The sequence below is a fragment of the Podarcis vaucheri genome (assembly GCF_965113315.1).
Source record: "Podarcis vaucheri genome assembly, chromosome: 2".
NCBI classification, from domain to species: domain Eukaryota; kingdom Metazoa; phylum Chordata; class Lepidosauria; order Squamata; family Lacertidae; genus Podarcis; species Podarcis vaucheri.
This window is the reverse complement of record NC_138760.1, coordinates 19,462,142-19,476,002: the sequence shown is the minus strand read 5'-3', so window position 1 is coordinate 19,476,002 and position 13,861 is coordinate 19,462,142. Positions and strand designations below refer to the sequence as shown.

Sequence of the window (13,861 nt, the reverse complement as noted above, 5' to 3'; positions counted from 1 at the left end):
TTTATTTTGCTGGGGCTAGGAACATGTTTTCCAGACCCCTTGTATAGGGCCAGAAAATGTACAGAACAATCCAAACCCTCGACCCCTCAAGGGAACTTTGATGGAGAATGTGTTTCTCTGCAAGCCATATGGGAGCTCCACTGTAAGCAGGAAAACCGTGCCAGTATAGAGCAACTCAATGTGTGCCCACCCAAACATTGGTTGGAGGCCACCATCTCTTCCAACAGCAGGCAGAGGAAATCCCAGTAGTGGCAGTGCTGGCACAGGAATTGCTTGAACCTGCGTAGACCCTGCAGTAGTGGCCCTCATCCAAGTCTCATTGTGCCGGCCTGGGAGTAGGCACAGTAAAGAGCCATTCCTTTTGCCGTGGCCTTTGTGGGCAGTGGGACTGGGAGTGTGACTCTGGCTGCCAGCTGGGAGTTAGGATTTGGCCTTAGACTTGTTCACACAGAAGAAAATAATTTTAAGACCTCCCTTGTTTAGTCCTAACACAATTTGTTCAATGCACTCACAAATTGTGTTAGGAGGACTGAACAGATGTTATGTTAGATCATCTTCTGTCTATACAAGTCTAAAGCCAAATCCTAACTTAATTGCATCTAAAACATCTGTATAGAAGTCTCTGAAAAGGTAACCACACCTGTTGTTTCATGCACTTTTGCCTCTTGTCTCGGCCACCCCTGGCATGTGGCCCTCGGTAGGCTGCCGACAAAGGAATTCGGCCCTTGAACTTAAAGTGTTTCCCCATCCTTGGCTTAGAAGCTACTTTTCAGAATACCAGGGCTCTGCAAATTGTTCCAGGAAACACTGTTTCTTGGCAGAGAATATTGGGGGGGGGTAGTATTGTTTCAGGTTGTAGCTATAATCCTACTTCTTGTTAAAAGGTTTTTTCTGTGATGTAGCAATGCTAAGCTGAATGTCAATAATTCTGTCTCTACATAAGTAATTAACCTAAAGGTAGGGACAGGTCAGCAATACTTCTTTCAGCAACTGACCTAGTTCTAAACAGCAGTCATATTTCTTGTCTGGCAAAGGTTATTTATCCGAATCCGGTAGATATTGAAAGGGCTCTTATTTCTTTTTGGTACTATTAAGCATATATTTCTGCTCTGTGCATCAGTAAATGAAATTTAATACTTCAGAACTGCAAGGAATTGCAAAGGAAGACACTGATTTATAACAGTACTTGAACCAATATTTATATATTAAAGTTGTATGATTTTGCTGAGAATGTTGAGATGCAGCCAATTAGGCCCTCATGTCTAAACAGAAAAGGACTATATAGGAAAAGGTAGAAGACATCAGACATACTTACATTAATTATAGAATGATAAAATAATGTAATGTAATTTGAACATTCCTCATTATGCAGACTCAAACGATAGTCCAGGAGATTAGAAAAAATCCTGAATGTTGATACTACTTGTATTAAGCTTCCCTACTTGTCTGTGTTTATAAACATGCACTATGTGCATTCTTTGATAGATGCCACCGTTATTATTATTATTATTATTATTATTCTGCAGCAGATAAAGACACATTTCTGACCAGAGCAAATGATGCCTTGAAGATACAGGTTTTTAAATAACTTGGTCAAGGGTTGGAGTGATAGGGGTCATAAATGAAGCGGAATGGTGGAGAGGGAAAGGCATAAGCATGGAAAAACGGGCAAGGGAATGAGTAATACCAATAATTGGCAGCCATGTAGAACATCAATAAAACCATTCCAAAGCTCTGGTTTAATTTCTGAACTTTAAGTAGAGATCCACAAGTTGCTAAGAGAATTTATCTCTGATTTATAAGGGTGGGTGAATTAGAATCATATTTTCTTTTCCTTTTTTAAGTGTAAGCTGGCATTCTCAGAATTGAAAATTATGCACCAGATGCATCAGTTTCATGTATGAGCATGGGTTGCATAGCTCTGCATGCTAAAAGAATCCAAATTCTTCAAATAGAATGGATTATACCAATAACCACATTCCTCTTACTATTGCAATCTCTTTTCAGGAGCCTGGTTTTTTTTATTTTATTCTTTCGCAAAGATTACTGGGACTGGAGGGGAAGAAAGGATATGGCAATTAGAGACCCCTGTGCTGTTGAGCATTTCTAAGCCCCACTTATTGTACAGGAGAGTATTAAGAGACAAGCTTAACTTTCTCCATTGAAACCAATGAGATTTAGATGTGCTTAACTCTAGCTGTTTATATTCTTTGCTGCTTATAAAAAAATGTGCAATTCTTAGTATACTAATTTCTTATATGCCAGATATCATACCCTATGTTTGTATTATATAGGGATGCAGGTGGTGTTGTGGTCTAGAGCACTGAGCCTCTTGGGCTTGCTGATCGAAAGATCGGCAGTTCGAAACTATGCAACGGGGTGAGCTCCCATTTCTCTGTCCCACCTCCTGCCAACCTAGCAGTTTGAAAGCACGCCAGTGCAAGTAGATAAATAGGTACTGATGTGGCAGGAAGGTAAACGGTGTTTCTGTGTGCTCTGGCTTCCATCCTTATGTCCTGTTGCACAAGAAGTGGTTTAGTCATGACGGCCACATGACTCGGAAAGCTGTCTGTGGACAAACACCAGCTCCACCGGCCTGAAAAGCAAGATGAGCGCCACAACCCCATAGTCACCTTTGGCTGGACTTAACCGTCCAGGGGGTCCTTTACCCTTTACCTGTGTTTGTGTAGCGAAGTTGCATATGTATTGATTACATATAATTAGGAATGTTTCGAGCTAGACTTCTTTCATAGTCTGCCTGCCTTCAAATGCTAAGTAATTGAGCTAGTAATCATAAGGCCTTGACAAGGGTGCTATCTGGAAGAATGTTACATGCATATGTGTGATTTTTACAATTTTTTCTTCTTGTATTTAGATTATCTACAATAGATGAATCTGGTTCTATTTTATCAGACATCAGTTTTGACAAGACCGATGAATCGCTGGTAATGTTACCATGATCTGCCTTTCTTGTGCTCTCCTTGAATGATGTAGAAATAGGACCGTGTGTGTAGAGAAGTGTGCTGATCATGTGAACTATCTTTGTCTGTACTTCTCTATTAACCTTTTGCTCCTAGATTCCATTCAGTTCTATACCAAATAGTTTTGCGGTCTAGCAGGTCATAAGAGTCATAGATTTAGTAACATAAATTGAGGATAAAACCAAACAAACAGCACATAGAAATTTGCTGCCTTCATAATGCCAATTAGATTCTTCTTGTATCTTCAGGAATGGGATTCCACAGTGGTAAAGACTGTCAAACTGAAGAAAAGAGAGAAAAGGGTATGTACTGACATGTAATGGTCTAATGCAAAGTGGGGTGTGTATGTGTTCGTTCACACAGGTTTCAATTCTCCATTGGTATCCATATGCATATTCACTACTTAGGTGTCTTGGTATCAAGTGGCAATAGTTACAAATGGTCAAACTGGCAAATATTTTCTAAACTCCTTGAGTGTGAACTTTTAAAGTGTACATCAATATACATATGCAATAATTTGTCCTCTTTCTTTAACACACATGATAGATAGATTTCCTAGTCAAGTGTGTGCTTCCCTTATGTCAGCAATACAAACACTCTTTCCAGGCTGGCATAATCTAGAGAGCCACTTAAATTTCAAGATGTATTCCTCTGAGCTGCTTGTTTCAAACCTGGAATTTTCTTTTGAAATGCTTTAATGCCTTGTACAAGGGCTTTGAGATCAAGTAGGACAGATCTGAAGACAGTTTCATGACATCAAAGATAGAAGTTACAATTTCCATCTCATTTTGGCTTGCAGGATAGCACAGCTGAAACTTGTGAGTTCTGTTTCGTATATACTAGTGGGGGGTGGGGGGGAATCCTAAAGCAGAGTGTGTCTTTTCTTCCTCCCTTCCCATTCAATTCTCTTCACTTTCATCTGGTTACTAGGTGAGATATGCATGAAGTGTATCTTCTCAGCATATCTCAAGCAGGAAAGGGCATTTCAGAAAGGTTTACTTAAAATTCTATGCAGATCATATCAAGAATATCTTTTTTTTTCTCCTTACTTTTTTATTGATTTGTTCCATGAGAAAATAAAAGCAAGCTAGCACACAAATAAACAAAAGAAAATAGCGCACAAAGAAAAGAATAGCGAAGAAAAGAAAAAGAAAGAATACATAAAATTGTAGTTTTTACATCAACAATTTACATAACCATCCCTTTCAAGACTTCCTTCAACTTGTCCGTAAATCATTCGTAGTAATAATTAAAGTTACGCATTTCCTAGCTTATATTGTCATTATACATTTCTCTGTCTCCTATTTTCTTTGCACAATAACTCTTAATCTTTCACAGTGCGTCTCTGAATCCCATTAGTGTTGTTTGTCCCTCACTAATATATTCCAGATAGTCTACATACTTTCCCCAATCCTTGATGAACTTTTGGTCTCTTATATACCTGACTTTTCCTGTCAATTTATCCAGCTCCGCGTAGTCTAGCAACTTTGATCTCCACTCCTCCACCGTTGGTATTTCCTGTTGTTTCCACTTCTGGGCTAATATTACCCTTGCTGCTGTGACTGCATAGTATACTAATCTACGATCCATCTTTTTTATATTTTTTATCTTTTTATCATATCAAGAATATCACATCTCTTGTAAATACAAATATGTGACATCATTTAGTGTCTTGAGTACTCCAATAGAATACATTTTCTGCTTTCTCAAAAATTCTGTAGTGTTTTGACCCAAACATGGTATTGCAATTTTTTCTTTGCAGCGCTCATCCAGACAGTTTATAGAAGGCCCACCAGGTTGTTTAAAGAAAACTCGTTCCATTGGTTCTACCGTGGACCAGGTATGCAACTTTGCGTAGTTTATACAACCTTCCTTTTGACAGAAGTGCCTGTGGATTTTGGGATAGGTGGAGCGGTACTTAGTATTATACATTACTTTACCACATAACATGTACCACCCAGAGTGCAATGTAAATGATATGACTGCTTCTCCATACCCAAAATGAAAGGTGGAGAAATGCTGTTGACCCCGATCAGGTGGCAAATCTCCAACTCTGTGCTATCGTACAAATTCATTGCACAGTGGGAATGATCAGCACAATTGGCACCTCAGCATCTATACAGAGTGTATCAAATACTGTGTGGGTCAACATCTACTTTTTATGAACTCACGGTTCAAGTCTTAATATAGAGCCCTATCTGATATTGCAGCTATTTGGCTATTTACGTTGTCATTTATTGTACTGTATTGTGTTTTCCCTGCAGAAAAGCTCTGAGTGGCTTATGTGGTGCTCTGAATAGTTTCCCAGACAATAGTCCACATTCACTTAACATCAGAATAGTGCTGCATTGTGTGCTCCCAGATAGATCATTCAGTGGATCTACCTTTCGTTGGCACACTTTGTGAATGACTTATGTATTCTGTTCTTAGAAAATCCTGTAAATGATAAAACATCAGATGCAAGAAGGTTGCTCGTCAAGATGCCAGTCATATGTAGGAGTCATCCATGCACTACCATGCCTGGGCATATTTTCATTTTATCTGGTTGGAGCAGGATATAGCAGTAATATAAAGTGTGGATGCCTTTATTTTGAAGCCAAGATTTTGATATGCTGCGTAGGTGCTCAAGGCCGCACCATTAACATGGATAACAGGTTTCATATGCTCGGGTAGAGAGAGATTCTTATATATGACCCTTAGGTGCATCTTGCACCTGTTAATCTCTTGGCTGTCTCATTTCAGGGAAATGAATCAATAGTTGCAAAAACGACTCTCACAGTGCCTAATGATGGAGGCCCAATTGAAGCAATCGCCACTATTGAAACTGTACCTTGCTATATTGCAGACCGTAGAAAGGCAGGTAAGTGCCTGCTTTCAGATTATTACTTGCATTTCAAATTTGATACTCTGACTTCCCTGTAACCACAGCCGTTAATCCATTTTGCAGCCAGAAGGTTGCTGATACAAGTGAGAGTCATTTTCTGTGACTAAGCACTGCAGAGGATACTGTTGGCTGCCGAAGTTCAACAGGAAATGGCAGCACATATTTGAATTATGTTTCAAATCTGTTATGGATAAACTAAGAGCATACTTTCCTCTGTCACTCTTATACTGCATAGTTTTATTCCATTTCATATTTTATAATATAGAGGAGGGGAAAACACTCCTGAAACATTTTATGTGTTCTGCTTAAATCCATCCCACACATCTGTTTCTATTTCTACTGTAAGAAGGATTAAGGAGGTACACTGAAAGCTGACCGCCAAATATCCCTCCCTCTCAAGCCTGAGCTGCTGTGATGGGAAAAGGATCTAAATGTAACCCTTGTGTGTGTTTAAAGTGAAATCGTCATTATTTTAATACGAAAAATAGGAAAGATGAGACAAAATTGGATATCTTGAAACTTCTTTCTAGTTGCATTAGCTTGCAACTAGAGTAGTGGTAGCTTTTGTGAGAAATGGTATATTCACCCGCTTCTAAATTGGGGGTCCCTATTCTCCCCCTGAAACCTATTTCAAAGGCAGAGTCTGTAAAATGACTGTGACTTGTCTCCTCCCAAGCCATTCTACAACCTTGGAGCAGTGATTCAAGCCTGGGAAGCAGGAAGCAGGAAAACAAATCTGAAACAGATGGATCTAGCACTCCTGGGAACACTGGGATGAGGCTACATGAATTTGTATCAAAAACGGTGAGCAAGCAGGCAATGATCAGCCTGTGTGAATTCCTCTTTTGTTATTTTGAGCAGGTTTATTAGTGCTGGGGAGGGTACCAGTTTGTGGACCTTTTTCAAAGCCCTAAATATTTTGAGCCCAGAATACTTGACAAAACACCTCTTTAGATGTGAACCTCTCCCCTTCTCCCTGGGGTTCCTTGGAACCTGAGTACCATCATCTTTTGAGGTAAGCAGGACATCTGCGTTGGTACCCTTTAGCACGATGCAAATATATTTAATCAATTGTTGCTGTAATCTTTTAAGATACCAAGCATACAGTGAAATCATGGCTTAGCTTACTGAGCCCAGCCCAGGGATGCATGTTTAGGGAGACATTAGCAAATTCTGTCTGACATCTCGTAAGCAGAGTGGAGAAACTTTTAAATCTGGCTTGCCCACGAAGCCTGCAATTGCAATGAGACTATTGTGCTGTGCAAAGTAGCTCCCTAGCTGCTGCATCATAACTGCCAGTGTACCCACCTACCTGCCCAGAGTGGCTCATATGTCAAGCTCACTGAGTCAGAAGTTGCATTTAAAGCCTTCTTGCTCATGAAGGCACTTGACTGACTGACTCATGTTGCTGCTGTGGTTTTCACTTGCTGTTCTTAACCAGAATGATATTATGTTTTTCTAGATTGACTTTTATGTCAGTTTTGGTGATTAGCAGTTTTGAGAGCCTCTCTAGCTGACTGGTGGGATGAAAATATTCAAATGAATAAACTACTGATTTGGATAAGGGTCCTTATCTGGACTAAATATATTTCAGTGCTTAGTTCAGATCAAGCTGTTCCTTACACGTGTAGTCTCTCTCCAGGTTATTAAACCCGAGTCGTGTGTTCCATGTGGCAAGCGGATAAAGTTTGGGAAAGTGGCCTTGAAGTGTCGAGACTGTCGGGTAGTGACACACCCAGAATGTCGAGATCGCTGCCCCTTGCCCTGCATCCCTACCTTGGCAGGAACCCCGGTCAGAATTGGAGAGGTATGCTTCCGTATGTGCAGCATCTTCAGTGGCCTACAACTGAAAAGTTTTCTGTTGGAGCTAAAGAACAAAATGGTTTTAAAAAAAATTATACTTATTCGTCACTTCTTACCGCCCTCTGCACCTACCTTGGAGGGACACAGAGAAAGGCTCTGATGACGAATGCAGTGTCCGAGTAGATTCAGATGGGGGATGTGGACCTTGAGGTGTTGGGCTCCTCGACTGCATAAGGAATGAGATTTAAGGGAGTGAAATGTGTGTAGCACAGCTGTGAAAATACCTTTGGGGTGCATTGTGTTGAAAGCCGTTCTAAGAAGAACATTTGCTGTGCAAAGGCTGTTTGAAATGACACATCTGCTTACTGAACTTTTCAGTACAGTCGTACCTTGGATCCCGAATGCCCTGGAACTAGGACGTTTTGGCTCCTGAACACCACAAATCTGGAAGTGATTGTTCTGGTTTGCAAATGTTCTTTTGGAAACACGTCCAACGGGGCTTCTGATTGGCTGCAGGAACTTCCTGCAGCCAATCAGAAGCTGCAATTTGGTTATTGAACATTTTGTTCGACTTCTGGAACGGATTCCATTTGACTTCCAAGGTGCGACTGTAGTTGATAGAGAATAGGTATGTTTTCTGGCCAGTGATTTAAAGAAAGTCTTAAGCTGTATGCTTCCTATTAGTAACTTTAGGATTATGTACAAACATAAGGTTTCCATAATGCTTAGGGGTGCTAGTACCTGGCCAGATGTAAAGTGAAAGATGAGCAGAACAAAATAACTGCTAACAATGTCTGCCACCTTTTTCCTAAGGGAACCAGGAGTTAACAGCTGCTCAGTTAGATCGTATCATTTTTTGTGCATGCCTAGGTTTTTTTCAGAAAGGTCTTGGGGATGTTATCTTTAGATTATGCAGTTTTAAGTAATGTGGAAAAAAGAATGTGATGTCTCTGTGGTAGAATCTTTGTTATACCTGTGCTATTAACAAGCACACATCCTTCACACCAGCCAGAAAATGTATGATGTTTCTCCAAGCATTTGTAGTGTCTCCACCACTAATGATTTCACAGGTTTATACAGTGGTGTCCCGCAAGACGAATGCCTCGCAAGACGAAAAACTTGCTAGATGAAAGGGTTTTTCGGTTTTGCGTTGCTTCGCTAGACGAATTTCCCTATGGGCTTGCTTCGCAAGACGAAAACTGTCTTGCGCTTTTTTTTTTAAAGCCGCTTGAAGAGGCACAGTTGTGACGGACCGTGCTTCGCAAGACGAAAAACATCGCAAGACGAAAAGACTCGCGGAACGAATTCTTTTCGTCTTGCGAGGCACCACTGTACTCATATTTCTTCATATTTGTACTATGATCTATAACAGAATTTAATAGTAGGATTTACACTTGAGATTTTGATTGTGGCACTTGGTTGCAAAAATCACTTTAAAGCAATTTTGCTCCCTATTTTCCTGGAGTGCAGTTATGAGCTGTTTACCATCAAGGATTCTGTAGGTAGGTTATGGTCAAGTTGTCTTTTTGAAGACCTGAAACCTGTGCCTTTGTCCTCTTAAAGAATCTTTCTTCTGTGAGACTTTTAGGGAGTTGGGTATGGATGGAAAATCACTGTGTTCCTCTTTTCCAGGGAGTGCTAATGGATTTTGTATCTCTGACGCCTCCCATGATCCCCTCCATCATAGTTCACTGTGTGAATGAGATTGAGCAGCGAGGGCTGCATGAGGTAAGAACTTGAAAAATGTGCATATTGTTTATGCTATTTGGAATGAAGAGAATTATATACAGTCTACCTTTTGGGGCCCTATGAAAGTCTGCAGCCACTGAAATAAAAAAATGTTTGTGCTGTTATTAAGATCATACCCATAAGCACTAGGAGATGGGGTCCACCAAAGCTAAAAACTTTGAACATAGGTTAACATACTGTTCTTTCAACAGACAGGCCTCTACCGAATTTCTGGTTGTGATCGTACAGTGAAAGATTTGAAGGAAAAGTTCCTTCGAGGGAAGACTGTGCCCCTGCTTAGCAAGGTGGAAGATATCCATGCTGTGTGTGGTCTCCTTAAAGACTTCCTCCGCAACCTGAAGGAGCCTCTCCTCACCTTCCATCTTAACAGGGCTTTTATGGAGGCGGCAGGTAATAATTATGGCTGTCCCAAGTGATATGCAAAATAAAAAAAATCCTTCCAGTAGCACCTTAAAGACCAACTAAGTTAGTTCTTGGTATGAGCTTTCGTGTGCATGCACACTTCTTCAGATACACATGCACACGAAAGCTCATACCAAGAACTAACTTAGTTGGTCTTTAAGGTGCTACTGGAAGGAATTTTTTTATTTTGACTATGGCAGACCAACACGGCTACCTATCTGTAACTGGAACCAAGTGATATGGGCATTTCTTCAGTGCGCAAGCTTACAAAACACTGGCTCCCTGTCTTTCATCGTACGGAGTCATCCCCTATCACAAGGAAGATAACTATTTGATTCTCTGCTGTTGCACCAGGGACAAACAGAAATACCGTATTTTTTGCACCATAACACTCACTTTTTTCCTCCTAGAAAGTAAGGGGAAATGTCTGTGTGTGTTATGGAGCGAAAGCCTGCGGGTGGCGGGGGGGGGATCTGCTGCAATTGTGAGCAGAGGATCCATGGTTCCCCTTCCTTCCCTCCTCTGTGGCTCGCTTTGAAACAGCAAAGCGGGAGAAGAGCTACTGAGTGGAGAGGAGAGAGGGACAGAGAGCCTGCTTGCTTTAAAGGAGCAAAGTGGGAAAGGAGAGGAGCTACTTACACATCCTTGTCCCTTGAGTGCTTTTCCTTCCCTCCCCACTTAAAACGTGGTTACAAAGCGCGGATCCACATGGATCCTCAGGATTTTTGCATTGGGCTACTCCAAACTCACTGTCAGATCACATGTCTGTGGCCACAGCATGAACCACAAAAATCATACATCCACTGTTTCGTTTAGAATATTTTTTTCTTGTTTTCCTCCTCTAAAAACTATGTGCGTGTTATGGTCTGGTGCGTGTTATAGAGCGAAAAATACGGTATATTTTATAGCTGATATTGATGGTTGGATAGTGGAACTCTTAGAACTGGCTTTTTGAGAGTGAGTAACAGGCACAAATGATTATTTGCCTAAATGTAATGCCATTCTGGACTTATTTGATTACAGTATTTCCCCCAAACAGCAACTGTTATGACCTGGTACTTTTCATTCCTAGCCTACACACCACTTTCCATCTCTTGTTTCACTTGCCTTCTGTTTTTTGATAACCTCCTACTTGTCTGACTGAAAATCCAGTAAGAAAACCTCCTACTTGTCTGACTGAAAATCTATTTTAAATAACAGGCCCTTAAGACTATAACAATAAGGACATAATTACATTATTAGAAGCCTCTTTTCTTACCAACGGTGTTATGTCACCCAAAGGGATGATACCCATTTTTCAAAGAAGCTCTTCCCTCTCATTTGAGTGTGCTAATTCTTCTCCATTTGTTTCACTCTTTATTGTGTGTAATGAAAAACCTTAATACAATACTAATAGGAAAGCAATAGGCTATGTTGCAAGGAGCACTTTTATATCTGCTCTGTTGCAAACTACCTTTTTAAAAAATCCCCCAACAGAAACCCCGGTATTGCAGCAAGTCTTCAAATATAAGTTGATGGGTTCATTTGGCTCCTAGCACAGTTCGGCACACATAAACTAGGCTGGACCTATGTGTGCTACCCTCGTTGGGATAGTGTCATAGAGTAGTTTGACTCCCCTAATAATTTTCCCATGCATCATGTTGAGCACTAGGCGACACATAGCAGATAGGTTTTTCTGTCTCATTTGTCTTTGTTCTGTAGATGTTACAGTAGTCGGGAAAATTCCAATTGAGTTGCCCATTTCAATAAATCTTCTCTTTCCCAATACTGAGGTGGGACATGCTACTGATTTGATGGTGATGGTAACTCCTGTTGCTTTGTATTTAATAACACATGAGACACAACACAACTTGTGTCCTGTCTCTTAATGAAACCCTATTGATATGTTGAAAGCAGTCATAGAAATGCTATTTGTTTTGTTTTGTTTAAAGAAATAGCTGATGAAGACAATAGTGTGGCAGCCATGTATCAAACAGTTGGGGAACTCCCGCAGGCTAACCGAGACACTCTGGCTTTCCTTATGATACACCTCCAGAGGTGAGTCCAGTTGGGATATAGATTCTGGGAGAGTTAGTGTGGAAAAAATGATATAATTCTGTTGGCGTGGGGGAATGAGTTAATAAACTAGTGATCAATGGGCTTATGAACCAAGAAGAATGGCAGGCTTGCTTTACACAAATGCTCTGTCTCTTTGTCTAGAGTGGCTCAAAGTCCAGATACAAAAATGGATGTCTCCAACTTGTCCAAGGTCTTTGGACCTACAATTGTGGGTCATGCTGTGCCAGATCCTGAACCCATGACACTACTCCAGGATACAAAAAGGCAACCCAAGGTAGGCCCGCAGTGTAAATTGAGGCAGAATGTGAACTTTTGGCAGCCAAAATGTATCGATTGCATTGCTGGTATTTGTCTATGCTGTTCTGAAAGAGGAGTGAGTCACATGTCAGTGTGCTCCTGTAGGTGGTGGAGCGGCTGATCTGCTTGCCTGTGGAATATTGGAGTCAGTTCATGATGGTGGAACAAGAAAACATTGAACCATCACATATCATTGAAAACACAAATGCCTACTCCACACCCTGCACACCAGATGTTAAAGGTAATCATACCCTATTTATTGGCTACCTATTAGGAATTAAAAGAAAAGTGGTCCTTTCAACAAACAACCTAGCCTTTTCATTTCTTAGTGCCAGATATTGGTTTTAATAATTATTCAGGCTGTTGTGCTAATGTTACCTTTTGTCCATTTAACACCTGCCGACAATCCCCTTTTCTTCAATTCATTCTTGGTCATCCCTGCAATGCTAAAACTTGAGGCTGCATCATCCTAAATGCATATTCCTGGAGCAAAAAGCTACAGTGTGTGATTAGATATGCCTCAGAATGTGGTGCTCCTGCCAGAAATGGCAACTTCCTGTTGAATTCACTCTCCTCTTGCCTGCAACATTCTGTAAGGGAAAACGGCATTTCCGTGCATTCTGGCTTCCGTCACAGTGTCCTGTTGCGCCAGAAGCAGTTTAGTCCTGCTGGCCACATGATGCAGAAAGCTAGTTGTGGACAAACGCCGGCTCCCTCGGCCTGAAAAGCGAGATAAGCACCGCACCCCATAGTTGCCTTTAACTGGACTTAACTGTCCAGGAGTCCTTTACCTTACCTTTTATACCTTACTGTAAGGGAAATTCATAGCAGCATCACATTGTGCTTTTCCCTGTCTGCTGGCAGCCAGTGCTGAGAAGCAGATCCCAACACTATCACATTATGCATTTCTGTTGCAGTGCATTGTAGGGGTGGCCAATGTGGTGCTTTCCAGATGTTGTTTGGCTACAACTTTCATCCCTGACAGCTGGCCATACAGATGTGAGTTGGAGTCCAATATATGAAAGACTGGCCGTGCATTAAACACAGCAGGGTTTGAAATGGGGTTGCTATTTCCAGAGACAACACTCTTCTTTTACATTCTGGAACTGTGTTTGATTAGGAGAACTGGTTACGCTACTTGAATCCGCATAAACTGTGCTTCGTTGTTGCAAGAGCTGAAATTCTTCGGCAGAAAAACTCATAGCATTAGTGGGCTGTTGGGAACGTACAGTATTTCTTAGTGGCAGCCTGAACAGTAGGATGTGTATACTTGTGCCTCATTCTTTTCAACCCAGAAGAGGGTGACTTCACCCCCTCATGAATTGGGCAGTAGCAACCAGAATGAGAAATGCTGCCTCTTAAAATTGTTTATTATTAGTTCCTTCAGACTGTTTACAAATACATCTCTAAGGCTGAAACTACTTTATCTGAGATAAGATACTGCTGGTTAAGAATGCTAACTACGCTGCTATGCTTGTGTCTTCTTGCTTTAAAGTGAGCATGTTGGGACCACTCACCACTCCAGAGCAACAAATGGTTAAGACCCCTTCAAGCAGTTCGCTCTCCCAGAGGGTCAGGTCTACATTCAGCAAAAACACACCCAAGTAAGTTGGGCTGTTGCTTCCTTGACCTAGCAGACAAAACATTTTCCTCCCAAGTTAGAAAGGGCTCCAGAACTCTAGCAGCG

At 41.1% G+C, this 13,861-nt stretch overlaps 1 protein-coding gene across 4 annotated transcripts in view; it reads left to right on the top strand.

Moving 5' to 3' along the window:
* Positions 1 to 13,861, top strand: part of RACGAP1 (Rac GTPase activating protein 1) — a 67,300-nt gene that overhangs the window by 50,977 nt on the left and 2,462 nt on the right. For all 4 annotated transcript variants that reach the window (XM_082212523.1, XM_082212524.1, XM_082212526.1 and 1 more), the window contains exons 5-16: positions 2,876 to 2,945; positions 3,230 to 3,283; positions 4,744 to 4,821; positions 5,724 to 5,841; positions 6,542 to 6,669; positions 7,508 to 7,672; positions 9,301 to 9,396; positions 9,609 to 9,807; positions 11,751 to 11,856; positions 12,019 to 12,151; positions 12,280 to 12,415; positions 13,670 to 13,778. In XM_082212523.1, coding sequence (XP_082068649.1) covers positions 2,876 to 2,945; positions 3,230 to 3,283; positions 4,744 to 4,821; positions 5,724 to 5,841; positions 6,542 to 6,669; positions 7,508 to 7,672; positions 9,301 to 9,396; positions 9,609 to 9,807; positions 11,751 to 11,856; positions 12,019 to 12,151; positions 12,280 to 12,415; positions 13,670 to 13,778 — 1,392 coding nt within the window. The remainder of the gene's footprint in view (positions 1 to 2,875; positions 2,946 to 3,229; positions 3,284 to 4,743; positions 4,822 to 5,723; positions 5,842 to 6,541; positions 6,670 to 7,507; positions 7,673 to 9,300; positions 9,397 to 9,608; positions 9,808 to 11,750; positions 11,857 to 12,018; positions 12,152 to 12,279; positions 12,416 to 13,669; positions 13,779 to 13,861) is intronic.